This window comes from Mucor velutinosus (assembly GCF_035048745.1).
Source record: "Mucor velutinosus strain NIH1002 chromosome Unknown tig00001553, whole genome shotgun sequence".
In the NCBI taxonomy this organism is placed as follows: Eukaryota; Fungi; Mucoromycota; class Mucoromycetes; order Mucorales; family Mucoraceae; genus Mucor; species Mucor velutinosus.
The window spans coordinates 42,672-58,601 of record NW_027041930.1 but is presented as its reverse complement, the minus strand read 5'-3'; the positions used below and the strand labels follow the sequence as shown (position 1 = coordinate 58,601).

Sequence of the window (15,930 nt, the reverse complement as noted above, 5' to 3'; positions counted from 1 at the left end):
TTGAATAGCCATGTGAATATCTATAGTGAAATCTAATAGTTCACATTGCATGCGTTTCAATCTGCATGATTGAAACATCAATGTCTGTGATAGCGGGTGCTATTAATTATTGGAAACATTACTAGACCAGTTTTTCTCTGTCTTTCATAGATTGTTACGCATTTATCGCAATTGATACAACCATCTCAAAGCACTGCTCTATTTTACACTTTACACTAATCACTTATTCAAAAATGGATCAAGCACAACAACTATTCTTACAAAGATTGGAGAACATTGAACAGGAGTTGTCCAATCTTAGCAAACAGGTCAAGGAATGTAATGACAACCAGACCGAAGTAAAAGCTATGCTGCAGCATATTGTTCAACAATCTACCTCTTCGAGCACGGCCAATGTTGCGAGACTAGATGGAGTGATATGCCGTCCAAGCAAAGCAGATAGCAAACATCTGGAGGAGCTTTCTGTTGAGCTATGCATCAACGTCCTTGAAGAGCATCGATTAGGTGGGGAAAACCTTGATGGCAAGAAGGTCTGGGAGCTTGTCAAAGATGCAGCATACAACCAGGCAAAGAAAGCTGATAGACAGTTCCCAAATATCACTTTTAGCAAGCTGGACAACAGATTTCAAGCCTTGTTAATCAAGACCGTCATAGACGATGTAGCCAAAAAGGGCGTTGACATCTCTGGGTTCTTCAAAGATTGGTTGCCGCAGTTTGCTGTCTCCAAATCATTGTCTGGCATAATCGATTACAAATACAATGCCAGGCCAAGCAATGACACCGCAACTTACCAAACCCAATTCGATGAAGATGATCTGGTATTTTCTGAGGGATCCCAAGCGCAATCCGAAGAAGATTCTGTCGACGATGACGAAAATTCGATTGTAGACAAGATCAATTTTCATGTTTCTCGAAATACTGGATCACAAAAGTAAATGCTGCATAGAGAAAAGTACTCTTTGATACTAATCGTAATATTATAGAAGAATCAGCACGCAACATATGCCTCTAGTAGAACAAGTAATTAAGTTTTCATAGATATAGCGCAGTAACTCACATTTCTTTTCCATTTTATAATGTGCACTATCACTATAGCCAATGCAGCCATCTCCAGTATCAAAAAATGTATCTGCATCAAACAAATCAAAGGCAAAGGAATATGAAAAGCACAGAAGATATTCATCACCAGAAACGCAAGATTTGCAAAGACAGTAAGTTTCTCATCATCACCTGGAGTTAGCCATTTTATGCTGATATTCTCTCTATCTCTTAAATTGTAGAAACATAAAGGTAATCGTAAGGCATTGATATCATAGATGGAGCTACTTATCTTTGTGTATTAGGGACCCAACAATAAGAGAGTGCGCAAGTCGTAAGGAATTCTGATCTCTATGCTTATTCTGATTAGGCTACGCTTTGTTGTTACTGCCCGTAATGTAATATCATCATGTTTCTCTGTAGTAGTAGCGCAATTATTATATGTCAAGAAATAAACAATGGTTTCTATTATAATAGCACTAAATGCTATTATATTTCTGATTTATTTTTTTATGAATATTTTGCAAACCACCCTAAACTACATGAATTTTTCTGAATTTTCCAGAATGAATTTCTCTGAATTTTTCTGAATTAAGTGAGCACTTTTCCGAATTTCTAAGAATGCCATTCAGAAAAATTTCGACAAATTTTTCGTAAAGTGGCAGTTTTCCGAAAAATGGATTCAGAAATATTCAGCAATATTCAGATCTTTTTTAGTCACAGTGTATATATAATAATTTCTTGTCTTTGGAGCGCCATTATGAATAACAAGCACCACATTCATTGTTTTTAAAATGGCGTAGCTAATTAATAACTGTTTTTTTTTTATATACAAATTTGATCTATCAAGATGATCAGGCTACGGTAATTTATTAACTTTTGAATCAAAGTAGAGCGTTTATCAAAAAGACATATAATTTCCCTCCTTTTTTCTTGTATAATAATTTTTCTATCCCTTTATATTTAATTCAATTCATCATAGTGCATCATGTGCATCATGTTTAGAGATGTGCAATATCGAAAATAAGAAGGGCTTCTTATTTGACATTTATAAAGGATAAATTGGTGTTTACACTGTGACTAAAAAAGATCTGAATATTGCTGAATATTTCTGAATCCATTTTTCGGAAAACTGCCACTTTACGAAAAATTTGTCGAAATTTTTCTGAATGGCATTCTTAGAAATTCGGAAAAGTGCTCACTTAATTCAGAAAAATTCAGAGAAATTCATTCTGGAAAATTCAGAAAAATTCATGTAGTTTAGGGTGGTTTGCAAAATATTCATAAAAAAATAAATCAGAAATATAATAGCATTTAGTGCTATTATAATAGAAACCATTGTTTATTTCTTGACATATAATAATTGCGCTACTACTACAGAGAAACATGATGATATTACATTACGGGCAGTAACAACAAAGCGTAGCCTAATCAGAATAAGCATAGAGATCAGAATTCCTTACGACTTGCGCACTCTCTTATTGTTGGGTCCCTAATACACAAAGATAAGTAGCTCCATCTATGATATCAATGCCTTACGATTACCTTTATGTTTCTACAATTTAAGAGATAGAGAGAATATCAGCATAAAATGGCTAACTCCAGGTGATGATGAGAAACTTACTGTCTTTGCAAATCTTGCGTTTCTGGTGATGAATATCTTCTGTGCTTTTCATATTCCTTTGCCTTTGATTTGTTTGATGCAGATACATTTTTTGATACTGGAGATGGCTGCATTGGCTATAGTGATAGTGCACATTATAAAATGGAAAAGAAATGTGAGTTACTGCGCTATATCTATGAAAACTTAATTACTTGTTCTACTAGAGGCATATGTTGCGTGCTGATTCTTCTATAATATTACGATTAGTATCAAAGAGTACTTTTCTCTATGCAGCATTTACTTTTGTGATCCAGTATTTCGAGAAACATGAAAATTGATCTTGTCTACAATCGAATTTTCGTCATCGTCGACAGAATCTTCTTCGGATTGCGCTTGGGATCCCTCAGAAAATACCAGATCATCTTCATCGAATTGGGTTTGGTAAGTTGCGGTGTCATTGCTTGGCCTGGCATTGTATTTGTAATCGATTATGCCAGACAATGATTTGGAGACAGCAAACTGCGGCAACCAATCTTTGAAGAACCCAGAGATGTCAACGCCCTTTTTGGCTACATCGTCTATGACGGTCTTGATTAACAAGGCTTGAAATCTGTTGTCCAGCTTGCTAAAAGTGATATTTGGGAACTGTCTATCAGCTTTCTTTGCCTGGTTGTATGCTGCATCTTTGACAAGCTCCCAGACCTTCTTGCCATCAAGGTTTTCCCCACCTAATCGATGCTCTTCAAGGACGTTGATGCATAGCTCAACAGAAAGCTCCTCCAGATGTTTGCTATCTGCTTTGCTTGGACGGCATATCACTCCATCTAGTCTCGCAACATTGGCCGTGCTCGAAGAGGTAGATTGTTGAACAATATGCTGCAGCATAGCTTTTACTTCGGTCTGGTTGTCATTACATTCCTTGACCTGTTTGCTAAGATTGGACAACTCCTGTTCAATGTTCTCCAATCTTTGTAAGAATAGTTGTTGTGCTTGATCCATTTTTGAATAAGTGATTAGTGTAAAGTGTAAAATAGAGCAGTGCTTTGAGATGGTTGTATCAATTGCGATAAATGCGTAACAATCTATGAAAGACAGAGAAAAACTGGTCTAGTAATGTTTCCAATAATTAATAGCACCCGCTATCACAGACATTGATGTTTCAATCATGCAGATTGAAACGCATGCAATGTGAACTATTAGATTTCACTATAGATATTCACATGGCTATTCAATACCAATCAAAGTGTATTCTATGTTCAATATTGCATGCGTTTCAATCTGTATGATTGAAACGCATGCAATATAAGGAGCATAAAAGACAATCCAGACAGATTTGTGTTTAACCTTTATTTCTAATATTATTTACGATGCCATTTTTTTGTGCCCAGTGTTGCCGAAGAATTCGCAATAGACATGAAAAACAGCATAAACTTTGGCACTCTTCAAATGACACAACAACTGTAGACTTGCACAACCTGGAGACTAATCAGTATCAAAGAAAGAAAGCAAGAACTGAACATGATACTCAGGCTGGACCTTACACTGAAAGAAATAGTCAGCAAGAAAACAGCGATGGTGAACCTGGTAGCGATGGTGAACCTGGTAGCGATGGCGGATATGACTTTGGAGACTCTGATGGACTCGGCGCTAACTATAGTGACAATCAGATGTCTGACAGTTGCGAGGCATTACCACCACTGGATGCTAAAAATACTGAGATCCACAAGATCTTCAGGGAAGAAAACTTGACAAACTCAAGCATCCGAAGACTTGTTCAATGGCACAACCAAACGTATCCTTGTAAGTAACCATAACAAAGTTGGTTGTTTCAAAGCGCTAACATCTACTATGATAAGTTGCAACGCCTATAGTCTCAACATTCAAGGCCAGCTCTGCTAGGAAAAGGGCAACTTCTTTTGCACCTTATACAGTCGATGTGTGCATCAGGTATTGCTATGCCTTTCAACCAGAGGATGGGGACGAATGTCCAGTGTGCTTTGAAAAGAGATTCGATATTGATGGTAGCCCCAGAAGAACCATCAAGATGCTGCCAATCGGTCCACAACTTGCCACGTTGTTCGAAAATCCAAACTTTATCAGAGTGCTTGATGACGAGAATTCATCCATCAGAGCAAGGTTCAAGGGCGATATAATGCAAAATTTAGTGAACAACAAGCATCTATTCAACAATAGATACGACATTGGCCTGTCCCTGTACGTAGATGGATTCCAATCACACAAAAAAGGCGGTGCAAAGTTGAACTTGGTCATGCTACAAATCTTGAACCTTCCTTCTGCCTATAGATACAAAATGGAGTTCCTGATTGATTTCGCCATTATCCCAAACACCAAGAGATTAGACAGTTACCTTCAATACCTTGTCAGCGAATTGGAAAAATTGGCTCGTGATGGACTACAAGTGCAGAGAAACAACTCAACAAATATCTCGCTCAAAGTCCACCTCATGGGATCCTTTGGTGATATCCCCAGCGTCAGCGAACTCAATTTCCTCGCATCCCATACGTCGCTTCAAGGCTGCCGTTTTTGTACGATCATTGGCATCAGCAAAAATGGTGTTATTTCTTTTCAACTAGCAGCTAATGATGAAGATCGACCACTACGATTGCTAACAATTGAAGAATACAAATCCAGTGCACCAGAACTTGGTATCGAGAGGCCTTCTTTGTTTCGAAACCTGCCATCATTCATTGATCCAACGTTTGTGGGCTTGGATGAATTTCATTTGTTTGGACAAAACATGGGACCAAGAATCAAGAAAATGTTTACGGACAAGGAATCGATTCTTCGCTTGAAGCCGCGACAAATAGAGAAGATTAGCATTTGCTTGAACCAACTTGCAAGCACATCACCTTTGATCTTCGAAGGCAATTTCATGGATGTCTTCAGCAAGGGAGGGACAGCTCGAGGAGTAGATTGGTTGGTGTTCCTGAAGTACTTTGTGCCCACAGTTCTTATCGACCACGTTGATTTATGCCATTTGGATCCTACTGTCTCTGAAGCTGCCAAGGAAGCCCTACGTACAATATCTCTGATTTGCTCAGTATGCTTGCAGCAGGATATATCTGAGAGCGAGATACAAAAGTTGGAGGAACTAATAACCAAGTGGCACCAATTTCTTCGTCTTCACATCTCAGCAAAATTCTTTCCAATCAGTGAACATTATTTGGAGCATATCACGATGGTGATTCGAAAGATAGGCCCCATGCCTCAGTACAGTTGCCGTGTTTTGGAGAGAAGGATCCAAATGATCAAGAAGAGGATCCATGGCTGTAGTCAAGTTGCAAAACAAGCGGAAAATATCATGCTGGATATTGCATGTAACAGCTATGAAAAAAGAAGGACAATTGCATTTGACAATTCGACGGATACTGCCATCACCTTCTCGAAATCATTGAATATGGGCGACATCAAGCTGTCACCGTCTATTGCTTCTATGTTGTGCAAACATTACAACACTGCTCGTGTCAATCCGCAGATCAAGTGCGCTACCTCACTACGACTTGGCAACAACATCACGATCGACTCTACTTTCGATCCACCAAGTAGAAAGAAGAAGCTGTCAGACCATGCCCTGGTCAATTGTGCTCGCCGCAGTTCGCTACCATTGCTGGTAAAGGTGTTGCTCATCTTTGAGCACAACTTCTCTGGTGCAACACATGCTCTAGCCGTTTGCCAAGTCTATCAGAACGTAACGGTATCAACGTCCGGCATCCCTGAATGTTTCCTTGACAATGCCAACTCGGATACTTCCAATGGTGCATGGGATCTGGATATAATAGCTGTCGATGATATTTTGTCTTCAGTTGCAATTCTGAAGTCTGCCATATCTGGGAAGCTCTTCTTTGTTTGGCCTGATATGAAAAGAATTGGTTTGAAAGTATACAATGATGATTCTATATTTGACTTTGCATAAAATAAATATACGCCAACATCATGGTCACCTTTCTCTCAAACTGATGTTTGTACATCCTTCCAAATTACTAGCCATCCCACTGTTCTATATCTTAATGCTCATTCTTTTGCCCGGTCGCATGCAAAGCTGAAAATTCATTCCTAATAATAATAACTAGTTAATATTGTTTCCTTTCTATTGTTGCTCTGTAATAATATATCTTCTTTCTTTCTTCTTCCTATCCTATTATGACATTCAGAGACCTCTAAATAAAAAATGGAGCACGACTCCCTTACAAGAAAGAATCTGAAGCAGTTGACAAATAAGAAATAAAAATGGCGTAGCGATGACTACTCGCTTTTCTGATGAAGATCGTTTCGTGGTAAAAAAAATCGCTGAATAATATCTAAATTTTTCTAAATTTCTCCAAATTTCTCTAAGCTTAATTTATTAATTTTCATCTGCATGAATTTATCTGAATATTTCCAAAGGGATTTGGACAAATTCAGAGTGATTAAGACATTTTTAGGATATTTCAGAAAAAATTGGTCAAATTCTAATATATTCAGATAAATTTGAATCTTTTTTAGTCACAGTGATATATATATATGCATTCTTGTTGAGATCGGTGGCTCCAAATCATTGTTACAATTGATAGCCAAGCGTGATCGAGTACCACAAGACATCTTGTCTCTCTTGTCTATGCATTCAAGGCGAGATCATGATTGAAGCATGAATTAACTTTTATTTATGACAAACAAAACGTTTTCTTTTTTCTTTTGAACAAAAATACTACTATTTTTTTTTCTACAAACGCTGTTACCAATTACTTAAGTTTTTTGCTTGGTTTATAACCATCATCATCCCACTTGTGCTTTCGCTTCTTGCCAGATGATGACGAAGAGCTTGCGGATGAAGGAGACGATACTGGGTGGTGGTACTGGTCAGTGGTGATGGGCTTGGGAGGTTTCAAGGTCAACTTGATTGCTTTGGCAGGTCTCTCAGGTATTGGCGAGGAACCTACGGTTGTAATCAGTTTCCGCTTTAATGATGGCTTTTCAGGTTGAGCGTGATCCATCGGTGATGATGCACTTGACGAGCCACTAGGTGTAGGCGATGAGGCGATTGCTTTGTTGTGATATGCACTTGAAGCGTGGTTCACGGCAGAGGACACCTTTGGAGGGCTGATGTTGCTGCTTGAGGTAGGTGATGATGGGGTGGATTTCGCAATAGGCTCAACGGCAGGTGCAAGGACTTTTATCTTGGCACGCAAAAAGTCAGTTTCATCTGGCAAAAGGACTTCGAGTCCCATCAATGTTCGCAAATAAAACTTGATTCTTTTCACATCTGTATGATCCAGTTGCTCCTTTGAACGGCAGAATGCTTGTACACGGCTTTGATAGTCCAACATGATGTTGTAAATATCGGTGATGGCTTCATAATCTTTGGGACGGAAGCTCAGTTGGCCTGCTGCTGCGACCAGATCCGCAATTTCTTTCAATGTAGGCTGCTTGGACTGATGAGCTATCTTTTGCAATGCATCTGGTGTTGGGTGGCAGGCTGGGCAGTGATAGGCAGTGAGAGAGCGAGCAATGTTGCGAGCGACTCTTAAGCAAGGGACGTGATACCATTCATGACAGATTTCGCAAGCAATCATGTGGCCATTTTCTTTGCTTCTGCATATACAGTAGATTTTCGGCGTATCCTCCTCGCTGGTCGTGATGCGTTGGACGTTGGTGAGAATCTCCTTCAATACGACTTCTAATCCTTTTTGTCTTCCATTCATCAATGTCGATCGAAGCTTCTCGTTCCAGGCGCTGTTGCGGGCCAACTCTGCTGTCAATCGTGTTGCCAAGTCGGATGTGTAGCACAGCTCTCGCGTTGCCGTGGTCAATCTTTGAGCCTCCGAGACAGAGGGACGCTCAGCAATGCTGGCGTTAGTACATTGTGTGTTGAGCATTGTGTCTAAATCGCCGAGTGTGATCTTGGATCTTGTTATGCTGTTTCGTAATCGATTGAAAAGTTGAGGATCCAAATCGACGCTTATATCAGGATTCTCTGCGTTGTATCCAATGTGAAATATACCTTGTTCGTCGCTGGGGTCGATCTTTTCTCTTCCCTTGATGATATTCTCTACATGCTGTACTGCTTGTCTAGCGTGCCTGTCCTTGTCCACCAAGTGCTTGAACAAAGCGTCAGATTCGACTGTCAGACCCATTTCCTCGCCATCCTTGATCAGCCTTTTATAATTTTTTGCAGCAAAAGGAGCCGCATAAAGTTTTCGTAAAGCTTGCTCCCACACGCTGTATTCCATGAATTTCTTGAGCTTTCGAAATTGAGCAGAGTCAGATCGGAAGCGCACGCCTCGGTCCAGTATGCTCTTTTGACGATCAATGTCATTTGAAGCGAATAATTCGTCGGTAATCTGATCATCTACGTCTTTGAGCTTTGCTGCATAAGATTCTACATTGGGCAGAAGAGCAAGGTTGAAGCCGATCTCCTGTGCTCTTTCCATCAAATCCTGACATCGTTCGTATCGTGTTTCTGTCTGTTTTGCATTGTCCGGTCGTGATCCAAGTAAGCGTTCGGCATCTGCGATCCATCGATCCAGCACGTTTATAAACTCTTTTAGATTGTCAATGGGTTCTTGCGGTACGTTGCTGTTGTGTGCGTCTCGAATGAATTCTCTGAGTTTCTTCATGTTCAGGCCGGTTCTGGAGTTCAATACAGTGTCCAGCTTCTCGATCCAAAGATCAGGTGTAGGGCCAATGTGTGTAACACGCAGAACCAGTTCTTCTAGTTGGCTGTCGGTGAATTGTAAATGCATCACTTTGCTGTTGATATCACAGGTACACAGCTATTGAAATGACAGGTCAGATCACACAATGCAGTATGCAGGATGTGTGCATCAACTTACCTCAGCGACGTGCTCCAGACAGGCTATCTTGTGCGTACAATCACAGCCAATGTAGGATAGATAGCTGTAGCAATTACAGAACACGCACTGTAATTCTTCGCGGATATCAGCTTCGGGAACGACTCTTTCCTCCAACTTTCTGGCTCTGACATGCTGTCTTTCTTCCATCTCTCTGCTCTGCATTTCAAGAAGCCCACGCTTCAGCCAGTCGATATTCTCCATTGAATTCAGGTTTCGTGCAGCTGTCACCAGCAAATTGTCGTGTGAGAAGCAAGGCTGTCGTCTGTAGTTTTTGTAGCTCTTGGCACACTCCAAGCCATAGTCAACCCATTCACTAGGAGCGAAATTAACTGCTTCACAGAAATTAAACTAAAACTATGCGTTAGTTTTCTGTGTGTGCTTTAAGCAGTTGAATCTCATACTTACACCATGATTGAATCCAGAATGGTAGGCCTTGGGATAGGTAATTACAAATTGGCCAGGACGCTGATCAACAGCATATACATTCACATTCTCCTTCTTTAAGCGTTCAGGACTAAGCATTGTCACCAGTTGGAATAATAAATCAGGTTGTTGTTCAAACAGTTCAGGAACAGCCTTTCGCATGGCATCTTCGAATTTTGCTGTATCAGATCCTGGGACACCATACCATGTTTTCGTTTCACCCCAATGCATGTAGTTGATAGAGTAGGTGTAGTGGTCTTCATTGTGCCAGCAGAACGCAGAGAAGCACATGCCAACGTATAACCAAGGCACCATCATGCCACTGATGTCGGACTTGATGTATGTAAATAAAGACTGAGGCACCACAGGTATCACATTCAAGTTCCATGGGTCAAGCGCGCTCTTTGATAGATGATCAGCTGTAGCAAAGCCGCTGTAGAAAAAGACAGTGCAGTTAGTTTTGCATTGTCATAAATTGAAATGGCCTTTTCAACCTACCTTCCATGTTGTGTACTATGTAAATCAGCACCATATTCAACTTGACAGGTTTCATAAGGGTTGTTCACTAGTCTCCAGAACTCGCTTTCGCACTCCTCTTCTGTGACAGTGCTGCTACCCTTTGGATGCGTCTTCTTGAACCAGTTTGTCTTGAAATTATCGCACACTGTATGAAAGTCGTTGAGGCTGTATTCGTTGCCATCCTCAAAGCCATAGTCTTTTCCTACAGCGGTCAAGCACTGGAAGCAGAACCAATCCGTCTTTGGCACAGAGGGGAGAGGAGGGTTTAAGCAGTAGGTATGGAAACCACGGTTGCAACCATCGCATAGAAGCAAGCTATCTTCATTTCCATTTTTGTGGCAAATCTCGCAATTGTCATTTTCAGTAGAGTCAGTGGGAGAGGAAGAAGAGCCATTGTCTAAGTACAATAAAGTGAAATAAGTACAAAGGGAATCGATATAATAAACAATGAAATAGCATTTACCTTCTTTGAGTGTAAATTGATCAATATCGTTCTTGTGCTTGCCATACCAAATTTCATAGGGTAAAACAACTTTTTGGTAAGCAGTTTTAAGTGCATTTGACATGGATGTACATTGCTTGCGAGCATAGCCTAGCTCTCTACCAATTTCTGCCCATTTCTTGAGCCTTGTCACTTCTTGAACCCCACCACGGGCGGCCACCTCGTTTTTCAATTTGTAGAGATCGATGGGTCTTTTATCAAGCTGTGGAAGTTTGGTTATGGATTTGCCAGTTAATTTGTGATATTTCTTGATTTGCTCCAAGTAGTTGACGTTAGTACGGGTCTCTCCCTCCATGCTGTTCAATTTCTGGATGCGAGTCTTGAAGCGAAACGACTAGAGAGACATTTACAAAAAAATTTCAATTATTCAAGCATGCTGCAAAAAAATGAGCACAAACCTCCGTCTTTAAACTGAAATCAGGATTGTAATCCTTTGGAGGAACAATCTTTATAATGCCATACTTTTCTCCTTCAGGGCTTATCTTTTCAATGTAGCGTAGAGGATCTCTGAATTCGTCCTGTGTTGGGTAAAATGTAGGTGCTTCTTCAATACCAAATAAACGATTGGATTTGCGACTTGCAGAGGCGGCAAGCTCTTGAGATTTGGTTTTTACGGTTGACAAGTCAAATGGTGCTGCTGCCTTGCTCCTGTATGCTGTTTTGGCTGTGCTTTTCGTTGTTCTACGCATGGCTGACGATGGTTATATGTGTGTATGTTTTGTGTATTTTTCAATTAGGTAATTATACGCTGAAAAATGCAACAATATGATGTGGGATGTTGAAATTTTAATGAGAGAAGAAAAGAGAGAAAGGGAAAAATTGCAAGGCAACCAGAATTTATTTTTTCCATTGCCTTGGTGTGTGCGTATGTCAGAATAATTTTAGCTGTTGAATCCAATCAGATTCTTAAACACCATGGTCAATACAGGCGAACAGCCAACTTCGCCTTTCCATTGCATCAAGCTGTCTGCTCTGGTGGGTCCTTTGGTAACAATACCAATGGGCTTGTGCAATTGGTGTGCCAGACGCAACAGGCGATACGAGGAGTAAGTCGCAAGCGACGAACCAATTACTAGCACCGCTGAGCTATCACGAATAAATTTCTCGGCTTGATCTGTCACTTGAGGCTTGATGTTCTCTCCAAAGAAGACGACTTTGGGCTTCATTTTCTGACTGCCACAGTGCAAGCAAGGTGGAATATCAAACTCATCGTAAGAAGCGCCTTTTGGGAGCTCGACATCACCGTCAGGATTGATTTTACCCTTGCCAATCATGGCTTTCCAGCTAGGATTTCTGGCGTGGATTCTATGTTGGTACAAGTTTCTATCGGCGGACGTGTCTCCACAATCCATGCATTCTACTTTGTACAATGTGCCGTGTAGCTCGAGTAAATGTCGATCAGGCGTGCCTGCTTTAGTATGCAAATTATCGACATTTTGCGTAATGATGTTTTGTATATAGCCATGATCCACCAATTTCTTGAGTATGTCATGTGTTGGATTAGGAAGCGATTCTGACATTTTGGGCCAGCCTAGATAGCTACGAGACCAGTATCTTTGACGGTAGTTGTGAGAAGCAGCAAGTTCGTGGTATAGAATGGGTCGATGGTTGGGATTACGAACATAGCTAATTAAAATATGTGAGTTTGTTTCTGTCAAGAATTGATCTCCAAGATAAATTCGTCTTACGTTCCCTATCAAAAAAAAAAAAAAAAAAAAAAAAAAAAAAAAAAACGGCAGAGAATGTGTCAACATGGGATCATTTGTTGATGTGTGGTTGTGTATGCCCTGTCCATACCTGGTCACCTCGATAGTCTGGTATGCCCGAATCAGTAGAGACACCTTTGATGGAAATATCAATATTTAGAATGGATGGTCATGATTTACCAGAGCATGAAAGGCCTGCCTACCTGCACCCGTGACAATCAATAAGCTGCCTTTATGCTGTTGAAACATGTCTGTCACCATGGCGACAACTTGATCAACATCAAACGAAGATGAAGTGGCTGGCAACGTTGTCTTTAATTCTGGGATTTTTATAGTAGCATTCCAAACTTTGTTGGAAATGTATCTCAAACCCAAAGATGGAGAAACCATGATGGATTAATCAGAGAGAGCAAAACTCTTAAAATTGCTGCAACATTTAGTGGAGATGATATTAAGGTGTGTGAAGAGCTAGAATGAACTGGCGCTTCTTGCCTGCCAACGCATCACAGTGTGCTCGTTTGGACGTCATTGATACCAGATGGAATATATTAGATTGAACACCAGCGAGACATTTTTTTCAAGTGAAAAATCCCTCCTACCTTTCTACTTGGTCTCACCCACTCTACCTATTCTTTGACCTTTTTCCTTTCATTTGAATATTATTGCATCTTTAAGAAAAAAAAAAAAAAAAGACAGGTATGTAGTCATCTGCTTGAGGCATGCGAGGACAGAGGTGGCTCATGACATTTAGTTTGAGAAAGTACCGCTTTCCTCATTTATAGATTACATATATTTAGACGTAAAGAAAAACCGAGTTGGGTGCAAGAGATACATAAAAGGTAAATACATGCAGATGTTCAATGTGTTTGCCATAGTAACATGCTATTTGATAGTTTTGATAGAATAAACACACACACACACGCACAACATGTCGCAACAACAACAACAACAACAACAACAAAAGGTAAGCGATTGATCTTGATGGAGCTGTATTGTTCGGCTTGTTAATCTGGTTCACCATATAGAACAGCAGCAAACCGAGAGTAAGCCTTATCAGCATGTAGCAGTAAATGTATCTCTCTAACAAACGTCCAATTGTAGACTGAGGATGACAGCAACTATATTGGCGTCCCCATCATCAACAGCCCAAATCCCGATAATGCGTGGAAAGCCGTTGGTAGTCCTTCTAGAAGAGGCAGCACAACAACGCTCTTTTCCGATATCAACAAAAAGTCGAGTCCTAACGAATCTCCTGTGAATGACCATGTTGATATTATTAGAAGATCCTCCATTGTGTCTGAAGGTAACGCTGCTAACAACAACTGGGGTTCGTTTGGTGGTTTCCAGTGGGAAGGTCCATCTATTTTTGATGAGGATGGCAAACCCATCACAGTGCCTCCTACGCAACCTGCTCCCGACGATGCTCAAGCAGCGTTCAACACAAACTATGACATTCTCTCGGTCCCCATGTTACCTGGTGTTTCACTTGAACCTATATACCGCCAACAACGTAGCCTTTCATTCTCCATGGGACAGGACCCCACATTTTTCGGCTATGATGATTATGATGAACATCCTGTGCCACAGCAACAACAGCAAAGTCAATATCAATCTGCATTCAAATCAAGCTTAGCTCCTATGGAGGAAGAAGAAGACGCCTACTACGATGAGTTTGACCATATTCGATCGAGATCCAAGTCTTCAGGGGCTGCTTTTGGTTTGCTATCTCAGAATCAGCATTCACGTTTAATGAACAATGGCCATATCAGACGAGGTTCTGAACAGCAGGATGATTTGTTGATAAATCAACGTAGGCGCTCATCCTCGCGATTCTTCAACACAAACGACTCAGCAACAGCACCACACATGTCGATGGGAGACAAGGAAAGATTGGATATATTGCAACGTCGTCTATCTCAGCAGCAAGAGTACTCGTTTCCTGATAACCTCATGAGACGCCAGTCATTGACCTTGAACTCGCATCCACCTAGCAACATTCAGCAATTAGCAGATCAGCTGGAGAATACACATTTGAGAACAGATTTGCCAAATTTGAGTGCCTTCCAGCCACCTCCTCAAAACCAGCAACCCCAATACAGATCTGATCTCTATGCTCAACATTTGCAACAACAGCCATTGTTCAATAATGGCCCTCTTCCCTATCATCCATCGGCTGTTACTGCCCAGCAACAATCACAACAGCAATCTCATCATCCATCACAACAACAACAGCAACACCAATATCAGCAACAGCAACGACAACCACAGAATCAGCACCAACAGCAGCAAGCAGCTGATGACTATTTTGACACGGATCCTCGAGGATTTCAAGACCTTGGGAAGGGCATTCCTATTCATCGCTTGGATCCCAATGTGCCACTGTACATGGTAGAATTCAAGGGCGGTAGAACTGATTTCTTTTATGTCATTGATTCCAACCAATTCCATCCTCAATTGGGAGACCTTGTCATTGTGGAAGCTGATCGTGGTAAAGATCTCGGTAAGGTTGCTTGCAACACGTTGACCATTGATCAAGTTACTGTTTTGGAACAAAAGAAGCAAGCTCAATTACAGCAATTGGAAAGCAACGACAAGGAGAAGGAAAAGGAGAAGGAAGCCAAGGAAGAAGAGACGCCTACCAAAGCGCAACGAGAGCTTCACATCAAAAGAATATTCAGATTAGCTGCACCTGATGAAGTCAACCTGTTGTTGGTCAAAGGTCAAGATGAACACAAAGCTCTGGTGGTATGCCAGCAAAAGACCAAACAACGCAAGCTACCCATGGAGGTGGTGGATGCTGAATATCAGTGGGATCGTCGCAAGTTGACCTTTTATTTCGAAGCTGAAAATCGTATCGATTTCAGAGAGCTTGTGCGTGAATTGTTCAAAATTTACAAGACTCGTATTTGGATGTAAGTTGGCTTGATTAGAATTGTCCCTATACGCCTTGCTAATGGAACTTTTGTTGGTTGTAATAGGTGCGTTGTCACTGCTCCCATCACGATAGATGATATCAACAAAACTGCAACATCAACTACCACATTCACAAATGAAATGTAGTTTGACTATATATATATATAACGATGCGGTTATTGATTCTATACGAACAATGACTTGAATTTTGCTAATAAATTTGACGAATTTTTTTCCCTTTTTATCAATGCATCTGTAGTATGATGAGAAGCTACTGGCTTGGCTGTCGTGGCCTTGTGTGAATGTTATCATATAGAGCCAAAGACCGCGATCCTTATAGCATGATATATGCAATTTTCAGCTGCTTTCGTTATT

At 40.7% G+C, this 15,930-nt stretch overlaps 6 protein-coding genes across 6 annotated transcripts; 3 read left to right on the top strand and 3 right to left on the bottom strand.

Annotated features, from left to right (window-relative positions):
* Nucleotides 1–233: 233 nt before the first annotated feature.
* On the top strand, nt 234–935 carry ATC70_007362 (uncharacterized protein; the record flags this gene model as incomplete). Its single annotated transcript, XM_064826622.1, has 1 exon — nt 234–935. One exon carries the CDS (start codon nt 234–236, stop codon nt 933–935), a length of 702 nt encoding a protein of 233 aa, XP_064675679.1.
* A 2,003-nt stretch (nt 936–2,938) lies between these two features.
* ATC70_007361 (uncharacterized protein) lies at nt 2,939–3,640 on the bottom strand (the record flags this gene model as incomplete). The annotated part of the gene is made up of 1 exon (XM_064826621.1): nt 2,939–3,640. One exon carries the CDS (start codon nt 3,638–3,640, stop codon nt 2,939–2,941), a length of 702 nt encoding a protein of 233 aa, XP_064675678.1.
* Nucleotides 3,641–4,008: 368 nt separating this feature from the next.
* On the top strand, nt 4,009–6,575 carry ATC70_007360 (uncharacterized protein; the record flags this gene model as incomplete). Its single annotated transcript, XM_064826620.1, has 2 exons — nt 4,009–4,441; nt 4,498–6,575. The coding sequence occupies 2 exons, from the start codon at nt 4,009–4,011 to the stop codon at nt 6,573–6,575; spliced, it is 2,511 nt and encodes an 836-aa protein (XP_064675677.1).
* Nucleotides 6,576–7,380: 805 nt separating this feature from the next.
* Nucleotides 7,381–11,625, bottom strand: GND1_1 (phosphogluconate dehydrogenase (decarboxylating) gnd1; the record flags this gene model as incomplete). Its single annotated transcript, XM_064826619.1, has 6 exons — nt 7,381–9,411; nt 9,472–9,840; nt 9,898–10,348; nt 10,414–10,831; nt 10,898–11,270; nt 11,335–11,625. 6 exons carry the CDS (start codon nt 11,623–11,625, stop codon nt 7,381–7,383), a joined length of 3,933 nt encoding a protein of 1,310 aa, XP_064675676.1.
* A 192-nt stretch (nt 11,626–11,817) lies between these two features.
* ATC70_007358 (uncharacterized protein) lies at nt 11,818–13,032 on the bottom strand (the record flags this gene model as incomplete). The annotated part of the gene is made up of 3 exons (XM_064826618.1): nt 11,818–12,629; nt 12,742–12,777; nt 12,846–13,032. The coding sequence occupies 3 exons, from the start codon at nt 13,030–13,032 to the stop codon at nt 11,818–11,820; spliced, it is 1,035 nt and encodes a 344-aa protein (XP_064675675.1).
* Nucleotides 13,033–13,570: 538 nt separating this feature from the next.
* On the top strand, nt 13,571–15,702 carry ATC70_007357 (uncharacterized protein; the record flags this gene model as incomplete). Its single annotated transcript, XM_064826617.1, has 4 exons — nt 13,571–13,606; nt 13,668–13,685; nt 13,744–15,554; nt 15,621–15,702. 4 exons carry the CDS (start codon nt 13,571–13,573, stop codon nt 15,700–15,702), a joined length of 1,947 nt encoding a protein of 648 aa, XP_064675674.1.
* Nucleotides 15,703–15,930: the final 228 nt, after the last annotated feature.